Source organism: Lycium ferocissimum, chromosome 7 (genome assembly GCF_029784015.1).
Source record: "Lycium ferocissimum isolate CSIRO_LF1 chromosome 7, AGI_CSIRO_Lferr_CH_V1, whole genome shotgun sequence".
NCBI classification, from domain to species: Eukaryota; Viridiplantae; Streptophyta; class Magnoliopsida; order Solanales; family Solanaceae; genus Lycium; species Lycium ferocissimum.
In genome coordinates, this window is record NC_081348.1 from 27,487,495 (window position 1) to 27,500,733 (window position 13,239).

Sequence of the window (13,239 nt, forward strand, 5' to 3'; positions counted from 1 at the left end):
GCCCTTCATAGAGACTGGTCTTTAATTTTTTTCCCTCGTATTTGTGATTTTTAATTTTTGTACTCACTGCTTATTTAATGAAAATATCCCTATATGTTTCCCTCGACTTAAGTTCCATAACATTTTTATCTTCGGAAACTGAACTTTTGCCTCGCTTGGCAAAAGTTCTATAGGAACTAATTTAGGCAACATAAGTTTTGTAGTATTTTTCAAATTATGTTGAGTGTTGAAAGTTTTTTCCTTTTCCGGCATAACTTGTGTGGATGTGATGATACATATGCCCAAGCTAAATGCTAACTGTGGCGAGCGGAATCTAAACTTATGTCTTTTTTCAAATTATATTGAATGTTGAAAGTTTTGCCTCGTCCGGCACAACTTATGGGATGTTATGATTTATATGCCGAAGCTAAACGCTAACTATGCCTGTCGAAATTTAATTTATGCGGCGCTAAAAGTGTTGAATGACAAAAATTAAAGACGCAAATTTGAGTTTTAATATTGGGTTGCATAGAAGATTACTGGAGCATTCATGACCGGGGGGATCCAAACCCATTTTACCGGAGCCTAAATGGCATAAATTTGCCACAAAAAAACCAAAATGGTATGCCTTTTTTTTTTCAAACCAAAATGGGTATTTCGTTGGATAACCAACGAAATACCCGCATCTTACTGTTCATGCCGAATTATTTCAAAATTTTTTTTTTTTTTTTTTTTTTAATTTTGGTGCATTTCGTGAAATGCTGAACGAAATGGCATTAAATTTTTTTTTTTTTTTAATTTCGTTTATACAAAAAACGAAAGTAAAAATAAAAATATTTTTGGCCTATTTCGTTGGCAGTCCAACGAAATAGGACAAATTTTTTTTTTTTTTTAATTTCGTTTTTGTTAGCCAAATTGTTAGCCAAATAAAAAAAATATATATATATGCTTGAGGAAAGTACGCTTCTCCGGCAGGACTTTTAGTTGTGTTCAACTAAAAGTCTACGGAGGGGGGGCATTTAGTTGTGTTTAAGTAAAAGTACGCGGAGGGGGACTTTTAGTTGTGTTTAAGTAAAAGTCCGCCGGAGGGGCGTACTTTTAGTTATTCATACGAAGAACTATACATATTGCGGACAAACTATAAGATTTTATTATAGCCAACCAAACCAAACACGTAATGTTGATAACCAAATTCATATCAACTTTTCAACATTATTATTATTAAAATTGTACTCGGTTCTACACGTAATGGGCATAAAAGTTTGCCCATTAAATTTTGCCTTATAAGGCAAACTTTTGTTATACCTTAAGGAAAACTTACGCCTTATGGGGCATACTTTTAGTTATGTTTTATGGGACACACTTTTAGCTAAGGCATTACTAAAAGTTTCCCTTGAAAAGTTAAAAAAAATATATATATGCTTCAAGGGAAAGTCTGGGCAGACTTTTAGTTGTGTTTAAGTAAAAGTCTATGAGGAGGGCGGACTTTTTAGTTGTGTTTAAGTAAAAGTCTGCCGGAGGAGGCAGACTTTTAGTTATTCATACAGTAACCATACATATTGCAGACAAACTATATATATATATTTCATTCATGTACCAATGAAATAGGATGAATATATATATATTTTTGTTTCTTTTGATGAGTATCCAATCTCAATGAATAACATTTTCCCACTCAATGCGGATAAGTATTTGCCTACCGTCGAGGAAGTGGAATACTAGAAATGACGTATCAGATCATAAAGTACAAAAATATTAGTTGGTGCCATGGCAATAATGGAAGCCCTATCTCTTATGGAAGACACAACAGCCCATATTGGCAACAATTGCAGTCAGACGTTACTTCCACTCTCTCGTTTCGTTTTTCTTCTTTTGTCCTTCTAAGAAAATTGCTTTACATATAGTTCAAAGTTACTTCATGTTTTTACAATATTTCAATCTTTATATATGTGGAGATTGGATACTCATCAAAAGAAACAAAATATATATATATTCATCCTATTTCATTGGTACATGAATGAAATATATATATATAGTTTGTCTGCAATATGTATGGTTACTGTATGAATAACTAAAAGTCCGCTCTCCGGCAGACTTTTTACTTAAACACAACTAAAAAGTCTGCCCTCCGGCACTTTTTTTAAACACAACTAAAAGTACGCCCCTCCGGCGACTTTTAGTTGAACACAACTAAAAGTCTGCTTTACGAGAAACGTACTTTCCTTGAATATATATATATTTTTTTTAACTTTTCAAGGGAAACTTTTAGTAATGCCTTAGCTAAAAGTGTGTCCCATAAAACATAACTAAAAGTATGCCCCATAAGGCGTAAGTTTTCCTTAAGGTATAACAAAAGTTTGCCTTATAAGGCAAAATTTAATGGGCAAACTTTTATGCCCATTACGTGTAGAAACTGAGTACAATTTTAATAATAATAATGTTGAAAAGTTGATATGAATTTGGTTATCAACATTACGTGTTTGGTTTGGTTGGCTATAATAAAATCTTATAGTTTGTCTGCAATATGTATGGTTACTGTATGAATAACTAAAAGTCTGCCCCCTCCGGCATACTTTTACTTAAACACAACTAAAAGTCTGCCCCCTCCGGCAGACTTTTACTTAAACACAACTAAAAGTCTGCCCCCTCCGGCAGACTTTTAGTTGAACACAACTAAAAGTCTGCCGGAGGGGGCAGACTTTCCCTTGAAGCATATATATATATATTTTTTTTATTTGGCTAACAATTTGGCTAACAAAAACGAAATTAAAAAAAAAAAAAATTTGTCCTATTTCGTTGGTAGTCCAACGAAATAGGCCAAAAATATTTTTATTTTTACTTTCGTTTTTTGTATAAACGAAATTAAAAAAAAAAATTTTAATGCCATTTCGTTCAAAGATTTCACGAAATGCACCAAAATTAAAAAAAAAAAAAAAAATTTTGACTGAAATAATTCGGGCATGAACAAGAAGATGCGGGTATTTCGTTGGTTATCCAACGAAATACCCATTTTGGTTTGAAAAAAAAAAGGCATACCATTTTGGTTTTTTTGTGGCAAATTTATGCCATTTAGGCTCTCTTTCTTTATTATTATTGTTATTATTATTATTAAATGCATTTTTTCCATAGAATATTACTGGAGCATTCACGACCCATGGGATCCAAACCCATTTTAGTAAGTTCCTTTTTCTCTTTTTTTTTTTTTTTTTTTTATTATTATTATTATTATTATTATTATTATTATTATTATTATCATCTATTCTTTAAATGCTTTTTTTATTTCCCGTTTTCTTTGAAACCTCGAGAACATCATAACGCATAACTCATAAGCATGAATAGCAAAAAACAAAAAAAAAAAGAAAATAGAAGGTGCAATTGTAACTCTTTTAGAAAGACGATAATAATTATTTATTAGTGCTTTTTATCAAATAAAAAGCTAAAAGTACACATACTTTTATTGGCAACAAAAAATATGTGTACTCATTGCTAACAATGACATGGTAAATTAAATATTATTTTCACTCTCAATTTGTGCAACAAGAGATGCATAGGAACGGAAACTCTGGCTGGCATCTGCAACACTTGAATTTCTTGCACAAACCAAAGCCGCAACCTAAAATTGTCCAAAACAAACATTCTCCATATATCAGAACAATAAAAAATATCATTACAAAGACTTCGAATTAATTCAAAAAACATATTATAAGCCAATCCGGCAACGAGAGTCTATGTGCTTGGAAACCAAAACTTTGCAATTGTAATTTTCATCATAAACATAATTATACTCATAAGAGAGATTTATGTTTTTAAAGTAATTTTTTGTTATTCTTTATTAACACGGGAAAAAAGATAAATAAAAAAAAGGTAAGATATTCCTAAATTTAGGTATACTTACTTGCGATAGAGACACGAGTGCTACGACTCGCAGTAGACAAATCTAGTGAGATTGCTGGTGATGTTGCTTCTTCTATGGGTGTTGGCTTAAGTACATATGATGGTGATGTTGCTTCTTGTGCGGGTGTTGGCTCAAGTACATATGGTGGTGATGTTGCTTCTAGGGTTAATGGAGAAAAAACAACAAACAAGACAACAATCATGCACCACATAGCATTGGTTAATTTTGCCATCTTAAAAGTACTTGTTATGCTTGTAGCTACTTTTCTTTTCTATCTTTTCCCCCCTCTCTATTGAAGTGCTTTTAGGCATGTGATCGCTCTTCCTTTTATAGCAAAGATAGAACACAATTTAAAAGTTAGTAGTGTTTATTTTTTAGTAAGTAGTTACGATCAATTATTAGTATGCACCAGAGGAAATATAGTCAAATCATAAAAACCATATGTAGATACATGTAATCCGTTTTAAAATAGTGTAGAATAGAATATAAAATCATTGGGTGACAAATATATGTATCAAGTACTACATTTGTACCCAAATGGTTAAGTTTTATCCTTTTTTGGCAATTTGATAAACATTTTTCAAAATTCTCTTTATGTTGTTACTTAAAAAGTATATTTGGTAACTGAATAATGTTTTTAACTCAATTTGTTTTTTGCTTAATATTATTATTTGGTAACTGAATAATGCTTTACGTGTAAATTTGTGAATGTTTATATGTATGCATGTAATGTATGTATATACTTATAGCCTGTTTGACCAAGCTTATTTTTCCCCAAAAGTATTTAATTTTTCTAATAAGTGCTTATTTTTAAAAAGAGAGGTGTTTGGCCAAGCTTTTGAGAGAAAATAAGTAGGGAGTAGTAGAAGCTGTTTTTCCGAAGCTAAAAAGATAGCTTTTGCCCAAAACACTTTTCGAAAAAGCACTTTTGAGAAAAATACACACTTAGAACTTAGAAGCACTTTGTAAAAGTTTGGCCAAACACTAATTGTTGCTCAAAAATATTATTTAAATTAATTGACCAAACACAAACTGTTTTTTGCTAAAAGTACTTTTATATAAAGCATTTTTCAAAATAAGCTGATTTTAAAAAGCACTTTTTATAGCATGTTTCAACTGTCATGATTAATTAATTGATCGTACGGAGAAGAAATGGTAGCTAATTAACCACTTATAACTTCGAAAGTGAAAACTCTTGAAACCTGTTTTCTGTTCTTGTTTTGGCTCGTAAGCTGAAACTAGGGGTGTACAAAGTAAACCGACAAACCGCACCAAACCGATAAACCGAGTCAAACCGAGAAAAAACCCGACTAGTGGTTTGGTTTGACTTGGTTTGGTGTTGGAAAAAAAAAAACCGACCATAATTGGTTTGGTTTGGTTTTAACTAAAAAAAGTCAAACCGAACCAAACCAACCCGACATTACATGTATTCAATTTTTAAAATATTTTATACATAAAAATATTTATTTATAAAGTAATTTATAAATATTTCTTAAATTTTTTCGTAATTTTTTATCTATTATCATATTATTCAAACTTGAACTTAGAATTTTGAATGTCAATAAGTTTTGTATCCTATGGATGTTAGTAACTCAAATAAAGTCCAAACCGAAACCAACTCAACACTAATCCTAACAAAAGAAATTCAATTTACCACTAGAAATGACAATAATGTTGGATATCTATTCTTTAGTTTTGCATAATTGATTTAGAGAGTAAAAATACATAACTTAAGTTTTTGTCTTTGTCATATAATTAATACTTATTTTAGCATGACTTAGTATTTTTAGATTATGGTCATTTTCTTTTATGGCTTGTTAATTAGCAATATTTATTTTAACCGATTATATTAGCTTTTGTTGAATATTTTAATACAATGTCATCACTCTTCTCACATTTTGTGTTATTTTCTTAAGAAACACCTTAATTATATAATTGTATCTTACTATGACTAAAGAAATATTTAAAGTAAAAGTTATATGTTTTGTATCAAGACTATTCCGAAAAAAAACCCGAAAAATCCGAGAAAATCGAACAACCCGAACAACCCGAGAAAACCCGAGGTTGAAAAACCCGAATTTTATTGGTTTGGTTTGGTGTATAAATTTTAAAACCCGACGCAATTGGTTTGGTTTGGTTTTTAAAAAATCCGAACCAACCCGGTCCATGTACACCCCTAGCTGAAACTATGAATTAACTAGCAAAATTAGACAGTACAATTAACTAGTTCTTTCTACCACACACATCAGCTATATGTGCTAAAGTTACTTCATTTCCTGGTGCTACAAATTCTGTCAAATCAATCATATTAACCGAAAAACTTTTAACACAGCGCTCAATATCAGAGAGAAAAGGCCACAAATAGTCCCTTATCTATGGGAGTAGGTCTAAAATGATCCCTTAACTATAAACTTACCGGTTTTAGTCCTTTAACTATCCAAAAACTTATCAAATTTGGTCTCCGTTTATTTTTTTATGCAAACAGCGTACAAACTCATAAACCTTCGTGAGATTAATCGTTAAACCATTCCTTAGACCTATATTTCTTTCTCGAGAAAAGACCATAAATAGTCCCTTATCTATGGAAGTAGGTCTAAAATGGTCCCTTAAATATACACTTACCGGTTTTAGTCCTTTAACTATCCAAAAAGGCAAAAACTTATCAAATTTGGTCTCCGTCTATTTTTTTATACAAACAAACGACAAACTCATAAACCTTCGTGAGATTAATCGTTAAATCATTCCTCAGACCTATATTTCTCTCTCCCTGCTTCTTTTTTCTCAAGTTCCTCTTGTAAAAAAAAAAAGAAAAAAAAAAAGGGAGCATTCTGGCATTGGTGTGGCTCTCGAGTCTCTAAAATTTGAAAAGACAAACTCAGGCACACAATTTCTATAACCACTCTTCTCAAACACTACTAAAAAACTGGTAAAAACCGACGGAAAAAAATTGATGGAAAAAATCGACGGATTCCGTCGGTTTTTTCAATGATTTTTTAAATCTTTTTTTTTTTTTTAAGAAAATCGACGGACTGCGTTGGTTATTTTTTGCACAAAAATGCGCGAAAAAATATAATTATTTTTTATATTATTTTCTATAATAAACCGATGGAGTCCATCATTTTTTTTTTATTTATTTGTTTTTTTTTTTACAAAAAAACCGAAGGAGGCGGACTCCATCGATTTTTAGAGCGAAAAAACAAAAGATAAATTAAATCAATGTAAGTATATGACCAAAAAATATATCAGCGGTCTAGTGGTAAAGCCCTTTAATGCCAAGGAACATACCCGGGTTTGATTCCAAGTTCCTACATTTCATTCTTTAATTTTCAAAGTCGGTTTTTTTTAATTCTTTTTTTTTTAAAACAAAACCGACCGACTGGGTCGGTTTTCTGTCGATTTTAATTGACGCAGTCCGTCGGTTACGAAAAACGAGAGAAAACTTGGGGAAAAAAGTTGAGGTTAAAGAATGAACTTAAGGAAAAAGAAGCAGGGAGAAAGAAATATAGGTCTGAGGAATGGTTTAACGATTAATCTCACGAAGGTTTATGAGTTTGTACGTTGTTTGCATAAAAAAATAAACGGAGACCAAATTTGATAAGTTTTTGGATAGTTAAAGGACTAAAACCGGTAAGTTTATAGTTAAGGGACCATTTTAGACCTACTCCCATAGATAAGGGACTATTTGTGGCCTTTTCTCCAATATCAGATGCATATGAAAGCGATTAGTTTCATTTCATAGAAATAAGATAAACAAGAGAAACAATTGAGACAATGTGCGCTCGACAACATATATGACTCTATTTACCTAATGTGGCATGGGACACTAATACTATGTCACATCAAGTATATCTTTTTACACTTAACGACACATCTTAAACTGTCTTACGTAGCCAGGTTGATCTCTAAAAACATTTAACTTATTGAATGACTTGCACAGTATTCACAAATACTGCACAATAGAATGCAATACTTCTGCTTGCAAAGCATCTTGTGCTTACTGATTCTGTTTGAGCTGCAAGCCATTTGTCAGTTGGTGTTGACGCGTTCCAAGCTCTTCCTGTCAATGTGCTTCTTAATTTCTGTGATCTATCCAGAATGACTACAATAGCATCTGGATTCTTCATGATGCCCTCTTGACCCTTTTGAACATCGCTTGAACCTTCAAAGTTCCTTGCTATCTGAATTTGAAGATATACATTATCAGCTTCACCAATGATTTTCTCCTCTATCTTGCAAGTAGGACAGCAAAATATCATTATGCGAGAAAGTGATAATGCAAGTGAAGTATTTGACACAATCGACATGTTAGTATTCCTAATTTGGACATTATGGAAGATCTATAAGAAAATACACAGTACATAATCTTCAATAGAAATATCTTTTCACTGTTTATGCAGATGGAATTCATCTTCACTGATGGTTCCACTATCCACTTAATCTATTATAAGTTTATAACCACAACTACAAAGGGATCATATCCTATGTTACAGTAAAAGATACTACCACTTTGTAAAGCAATAACTGAATTTGTTCATATATCTGGACCACCAAATAAGCATAGCTTTAGAGAGCACAAGTTTTGATGATGATACTTCAAATTTCAAGGATCCTTCAAGGTAAGTCTTATGGCGTTTTCTATGTATTCCTTTGCTTAGATTCATAGAATATGTGCACATAATTAAATAAGCGATAAACCACCAATTACACTCCTAGAGTAGAAATTTAGTATACGTGAAAAATGGAGAAAAAAGAAAGACCACTTCAGTCAATCGGAATAAGACCTCCAAAGTTCAGCCAAATTCACCAGAAACAACAGCTTAAAATTGTTATTGATATAAGCCTGGAAGGGGGACCAGAAAGAGGTGGCTAGAGCAGAAACTGTGAACCAGAGCCACCAAATAATTCACCCAATTAAGATATTTGGCAATTTTTGAGCCAAGGGTCTATCGGAAACAGCCTCTCTACCCCACAAAGGTCTACGTACATCTTACCCTCCCCAGACCCCACTTGTGGGACTATACTGGGTATGTTGTTGTTGTTGTAAGATATTTGGCAATTTAGCTGTTAAATTTCTAGAGTTTGATAAAAAATGAGGAGGAAAGTCGAACTTATAAAGGAGGACCAAGAACTTTGAAGGGTCAGAAAAATTCTAAGTGCCGCTCAGCAGAAAGGGCAACACAATATCTGGGGGGTGGATCTTGGTGGAACAGCAACTAATGTACATTAAGCCTGATCAAAGGGGTGGGGAAAACTGGCATTACAAATGCATACTACTACTGGAGAAACATGCACTCCAATTTATTCAGATAGCAGGTGCAGCTACAGCTACACTTCCTCAAACTTTCAGTAGAGCATGCTTATCCAGTTTGACAAGATAAAAGGCACCAGAACCAGTTCCCGCCTGAGTGACAAGAACCTCATTGCTTTGATTCCGTTGTTAAACAACTGATTCCTGATCACTCGTAGAAATCGTTAATCTGCTTGCATTTTCAGATTCAGAGAACATGATTTCATCTGTCAACTCTCTCAGTTTCGCATAAATTTCTTGGCAATGAGGATGTGAAAGGTCCTCCGCATTGAAAGCATGCACCTCGTTTTGAACTTCTATCCAACTCCAACCAGGTACCTTGTTGACACTCCTTTCCCTCATCAGCCTCTTAATATTAGCTATTTTATCCCACTTCTTAAATTGTCGGTACATATCTGAGAGCAACACATAAGTGCTATGCTCTCCTGGCTCCAATTCGAGCAAACGGCTAGCCACCTCACTTGCATACTCAATATCACCGCATGATCTACAAGTACCGAGTAAAGTTCTCAAGACCATAGCATCAGGATCAAATGGCATCCCTTTAACTAGCTCCTTTGCCTCCTCAAGACGTCCAGCCCGCCCAAGTAGATCAATCGCACACGCATAATGCTCCATTCTAGGAACAATTCCAAAATCAGCTTCCATATATTTGAAAAAACGGTAACCTTCTTCAACGAAACCAATGTGACTGCATGCAGTCAAGACTGCCACAAAAGTTATATGATCTAGCTTCACTTCGCTTTGTTTCATTAGGACGAAGAGGTCAAGCACGAGTTTGCCCTGCCCATGTTGTGCATAAGCAAACATGATCGAGTTCCAAGATATTGAACTCTCTTTGGGAGAAACTTCAAAGGACTTCCAAGCATCTTCAATGATTCCACAATTGGAATACATAAGTATCAAAGCACTGCTCACATACTTGTATGACTCGGAACACAGTTTTAGTGCCGAGGCATGAACTTGTTGACCAAATCGAAGAGTAGCCAAATCTGAACAAGATCTAAGGGTGGCGGAAAAGGAATACTCATCCATCTCGAGGTTTTCCACCCTCATTTTTGAAAAAAATTTAAAAGCAATTTCACTCCAACCCTTCTGTGACAATCCGGTCAAAATGGAGTTCCAAGAAACAGAATCCTTTGAATCCAGGTTTTCAAATACTGCCAATGCATCATTCATAGAGTTTGTGCATGATTTGGAATACATGGCAATCAACGCATTTGAGATTATAGTTACATTTTCCAATCCTCTCTTAATAACCAAAGCATGCAAACACTTTCCTTGACTGTTATGTCTACCCTCGAAACAACCACTTAATATACTAGTATATGTATAAGAATCCATTTCCAACCCAAGCCTTTCCATGTCCAAGAATATTTCAAATGCCCGCCTCTCCTCATCATGTTCTAAATAAGCTGCTAGCATTGAATTCCACGTTACCAAATCTCTGCAAATAATAGTACCATCAAAAACACTTTCCGCACTTCCAATACTCCCACATTGGGAATATGCAGTAATTAGAGCATTAAACACTTTGACTTCACAACCTAAACCAAGTTTTTCAACTTTTGCATGAACCTGCATAGTCAACTTGTAAAACCTGTCCTCATTAAGCAACGTTAAAAGCGGAGAGAATGTTCCATCATCAAGTTGCATACCCTCTTGCTCCATACCTCTCAACAACCGAAAACAATACTCTATATCCCCCTTCCCTGAATACCCTGCTATTATAGCGTTCCACGAGACATAATTACGTTCAGGCATGCGTTGAAACACTTCATTCGCATCGTCAACTTTGCCACACTTAGCATACATGTCCAGTAGAGCACTTGCGGAATAAACGTTCCCGACATAGCCCATTTTAACCACATCACAATGCACCTGTTGGCCTAAGGACAATAAGCCATTAGAAGCAATTCCTTTTAGTATACTTCCAAAAGTATAGTCATTTAAATAAAACCCATGTTCTTTCATCAAATTAATGAACACCCAAGCAGTCTGAAAGTTCCCAGAATTGACGTATCCAGAAACCATGATGTTCCAAGAAGCAGTATCTCTGCGGGGAATTTCGTCGAACAACTTGAGAGCAACACCAATTTCCCTCCATTTTGTGTATCCGTTTAAGATGGTAGTGGCAGTGTATGTATCACTAATGTGTGCTGACTTGATAGCTCGACAATGGGTTGACGTTACTTTTGCCAAGGATGAGTACAATAGCTTCATTCATGAGTAAATTGGTCCAGATATTTGGGAACTACACTCAAGACTGAGTTTTTAGTACTACCTCTGTCACGGTTTATGTCCCAATTAGTGGGTACCGTTCGGAAATCCGAGATTCAATCTTGTTAATTTTGGTTGTTTCTTCAGACAAAATCTTTACATTTTTTGAGGTAAAATTTACATATTTGAAAACTTATAGAGGGCATTTGAATAAATAGCGGTCAAAAATTTTCTTGTTTAACCCTCGAAATGTAAGTAAGATAAATCGGAATCCGCGACTTTAATTTTTAAAAAAAAAAGCTTAACCAAACTAACACAAAAAAAAAAAAAAACATTTGTAGGTTTCACGCACGAAATTTGTGCGTGAAAGACCAAACCGCAAAAACGCACTTTTCGCCTTCACGCACGAATTTTCATGCGTGAACGGTCAACATAAAGTGACCCCTCCTTCCCCATCATAGACCCGATCTGCTCCCCCACCCGCCATTAAACCCGAATCGTGGTCCCAAGCCCCCAAAACGGTATTTTTGTGTTGTTTTTCAATCCAAAATCAATATTCATGGTCTTTATTGAAGTGCAGAACAATGCTTTCTAAGGTTGGATTTTGGAATAGTAGCGCGTAGAACCCATTTCAAAACTCAAAAAAGCTTCAATCTAGGTATTTCACTACGAATTTTCTATTACATTATTAAATATATTATTACCCTAAGCATGGTCATTGTGTAAGTGTGGTGGATTACTCGTTTTGCGCATTTTTTTTGTGCGTTTTTGGACAGTCCGTATACACTGTTGGGACTGTCCATTTTTCCCTCTTTTTTTTTTTAATTTGTTTATCTATTGTTAATTAGTTAATTATTTATTGCTTGTTTATGTAGTATTTGTTAATTGTTCGATTAGCGACTTAAGTATTTATTAATTGTTAGACTAGTTATTTCAATTGTTAGACCCTGCTAATTATTTATTTAGTTTTTGTTAAGCCAATTATTTATTTGTTAATAATTTCCTAATTGTTTCATTAGTTAATTAATTGTTTATTTGTTAAATATACGATAATAATTTATTAATTTTTTGATTAGTTACTTAATTGTATATTTATTAAATATATGATAATAACTTGTTAATTATTTGATTAGTTAGTTAATTGTTTATTTATTAATTATTTATACTAATTGTATGCTAACTAATTGTTAATTATTTGACTTATCTTTATATTTTAGGATTGAAAACCCTTAGTTTAGGATTCATAACCCGTAGCGTAGGATTGAAAACCCTTAATATAATTTTCGATAAAAGATTACATAAATAATATTACTTGTTAATGATTGATTTAAAATACGTAAAACAGATGGATCACTACAATCCTTAATAAAATTTTCGATAAAAGATTACATAAATAGTATTACTTGTTAATGATTGATTTAAAATACGTAAAACAGATGGGTCATCGCAATCCTTAATAAAATTTTCGATAAAAGATTACATAACTAATACTACTTGTTAATGATTGATTTAAAATGCGTAAAACAGATGGATCACCACCCTCTTGATCCGGGGCCCTTCGACCGAGAGTTACTGTATCTTCAGCCCGAGCATAGGTCGCAACATATATGGGTGAACCCGCATACGTTTGGTTGATGAAGCTCAAAGTTGAAAAATGGACGCTTCATGCTGATGGAGGCAAAAGATGGGGCATGCTCACAACAAACAAATTTCGTAGTCTTTCAATGGCTTGCAAATCCGCTCGAGGACTACTTGTCACCGCAATGGGTAATGACTTTCAAGGTGGTGGAGCGATTTGTGGTTAGACAAGGCAAGCCGTAGCGATATTAGCCGACGA

At 33.7% G+C, this 13,239-nt stretch overlaps 2 protein-coding genes across 2 annotated transcripts; both read right to left on the reverse strand.

Annotated features, from left to right (window-relative positions):
- Positions 1–3,377: 3,377 nt before the first annotated feature.
- LOC132062655 (uncharacterized) lies at positions 3,378–4,188 on the reverse strand. The gene is made up of 2 exons (XM_059455188.1): positions 3,875–4,188; positions 3,378–3,592 (listed from the first exon to the last, which is right to left on the reverse strand). The coding sequence occupies exons 1-2, from the start codon at positions 4,104–4,106 to the stop codon at positions 3,504–3,506; spliced, it is 321 nt and encodes a 106-aa protein (XP_059311171.1). The 5' UTR covers positions 4,107–4,188; the 3' UTR covers positions 3,378–3,503.
- A 3,391-nt stretch (positions 4,189–7,579) lies between these two features.
- Positions 7,580–11,594, reverse strand: LOC132064115 (putative pentatricopeptide repeat-containing protein At3g25970). Its single transcript, XM_059457003.1, has one exon. It carries the CDS (start codon positions 11,403–11,405, stop codon positions 9,312–9,314), a length of 2,094 nt encoding a protein of 697 aa, XP_059312986.1. The 5' UTR covers positions 11,406–11,594; the 3' UTR covers positions 7,580–9,311.
- Positions 11,595–13,239: the final 1,645 nt, after the last annotated feature.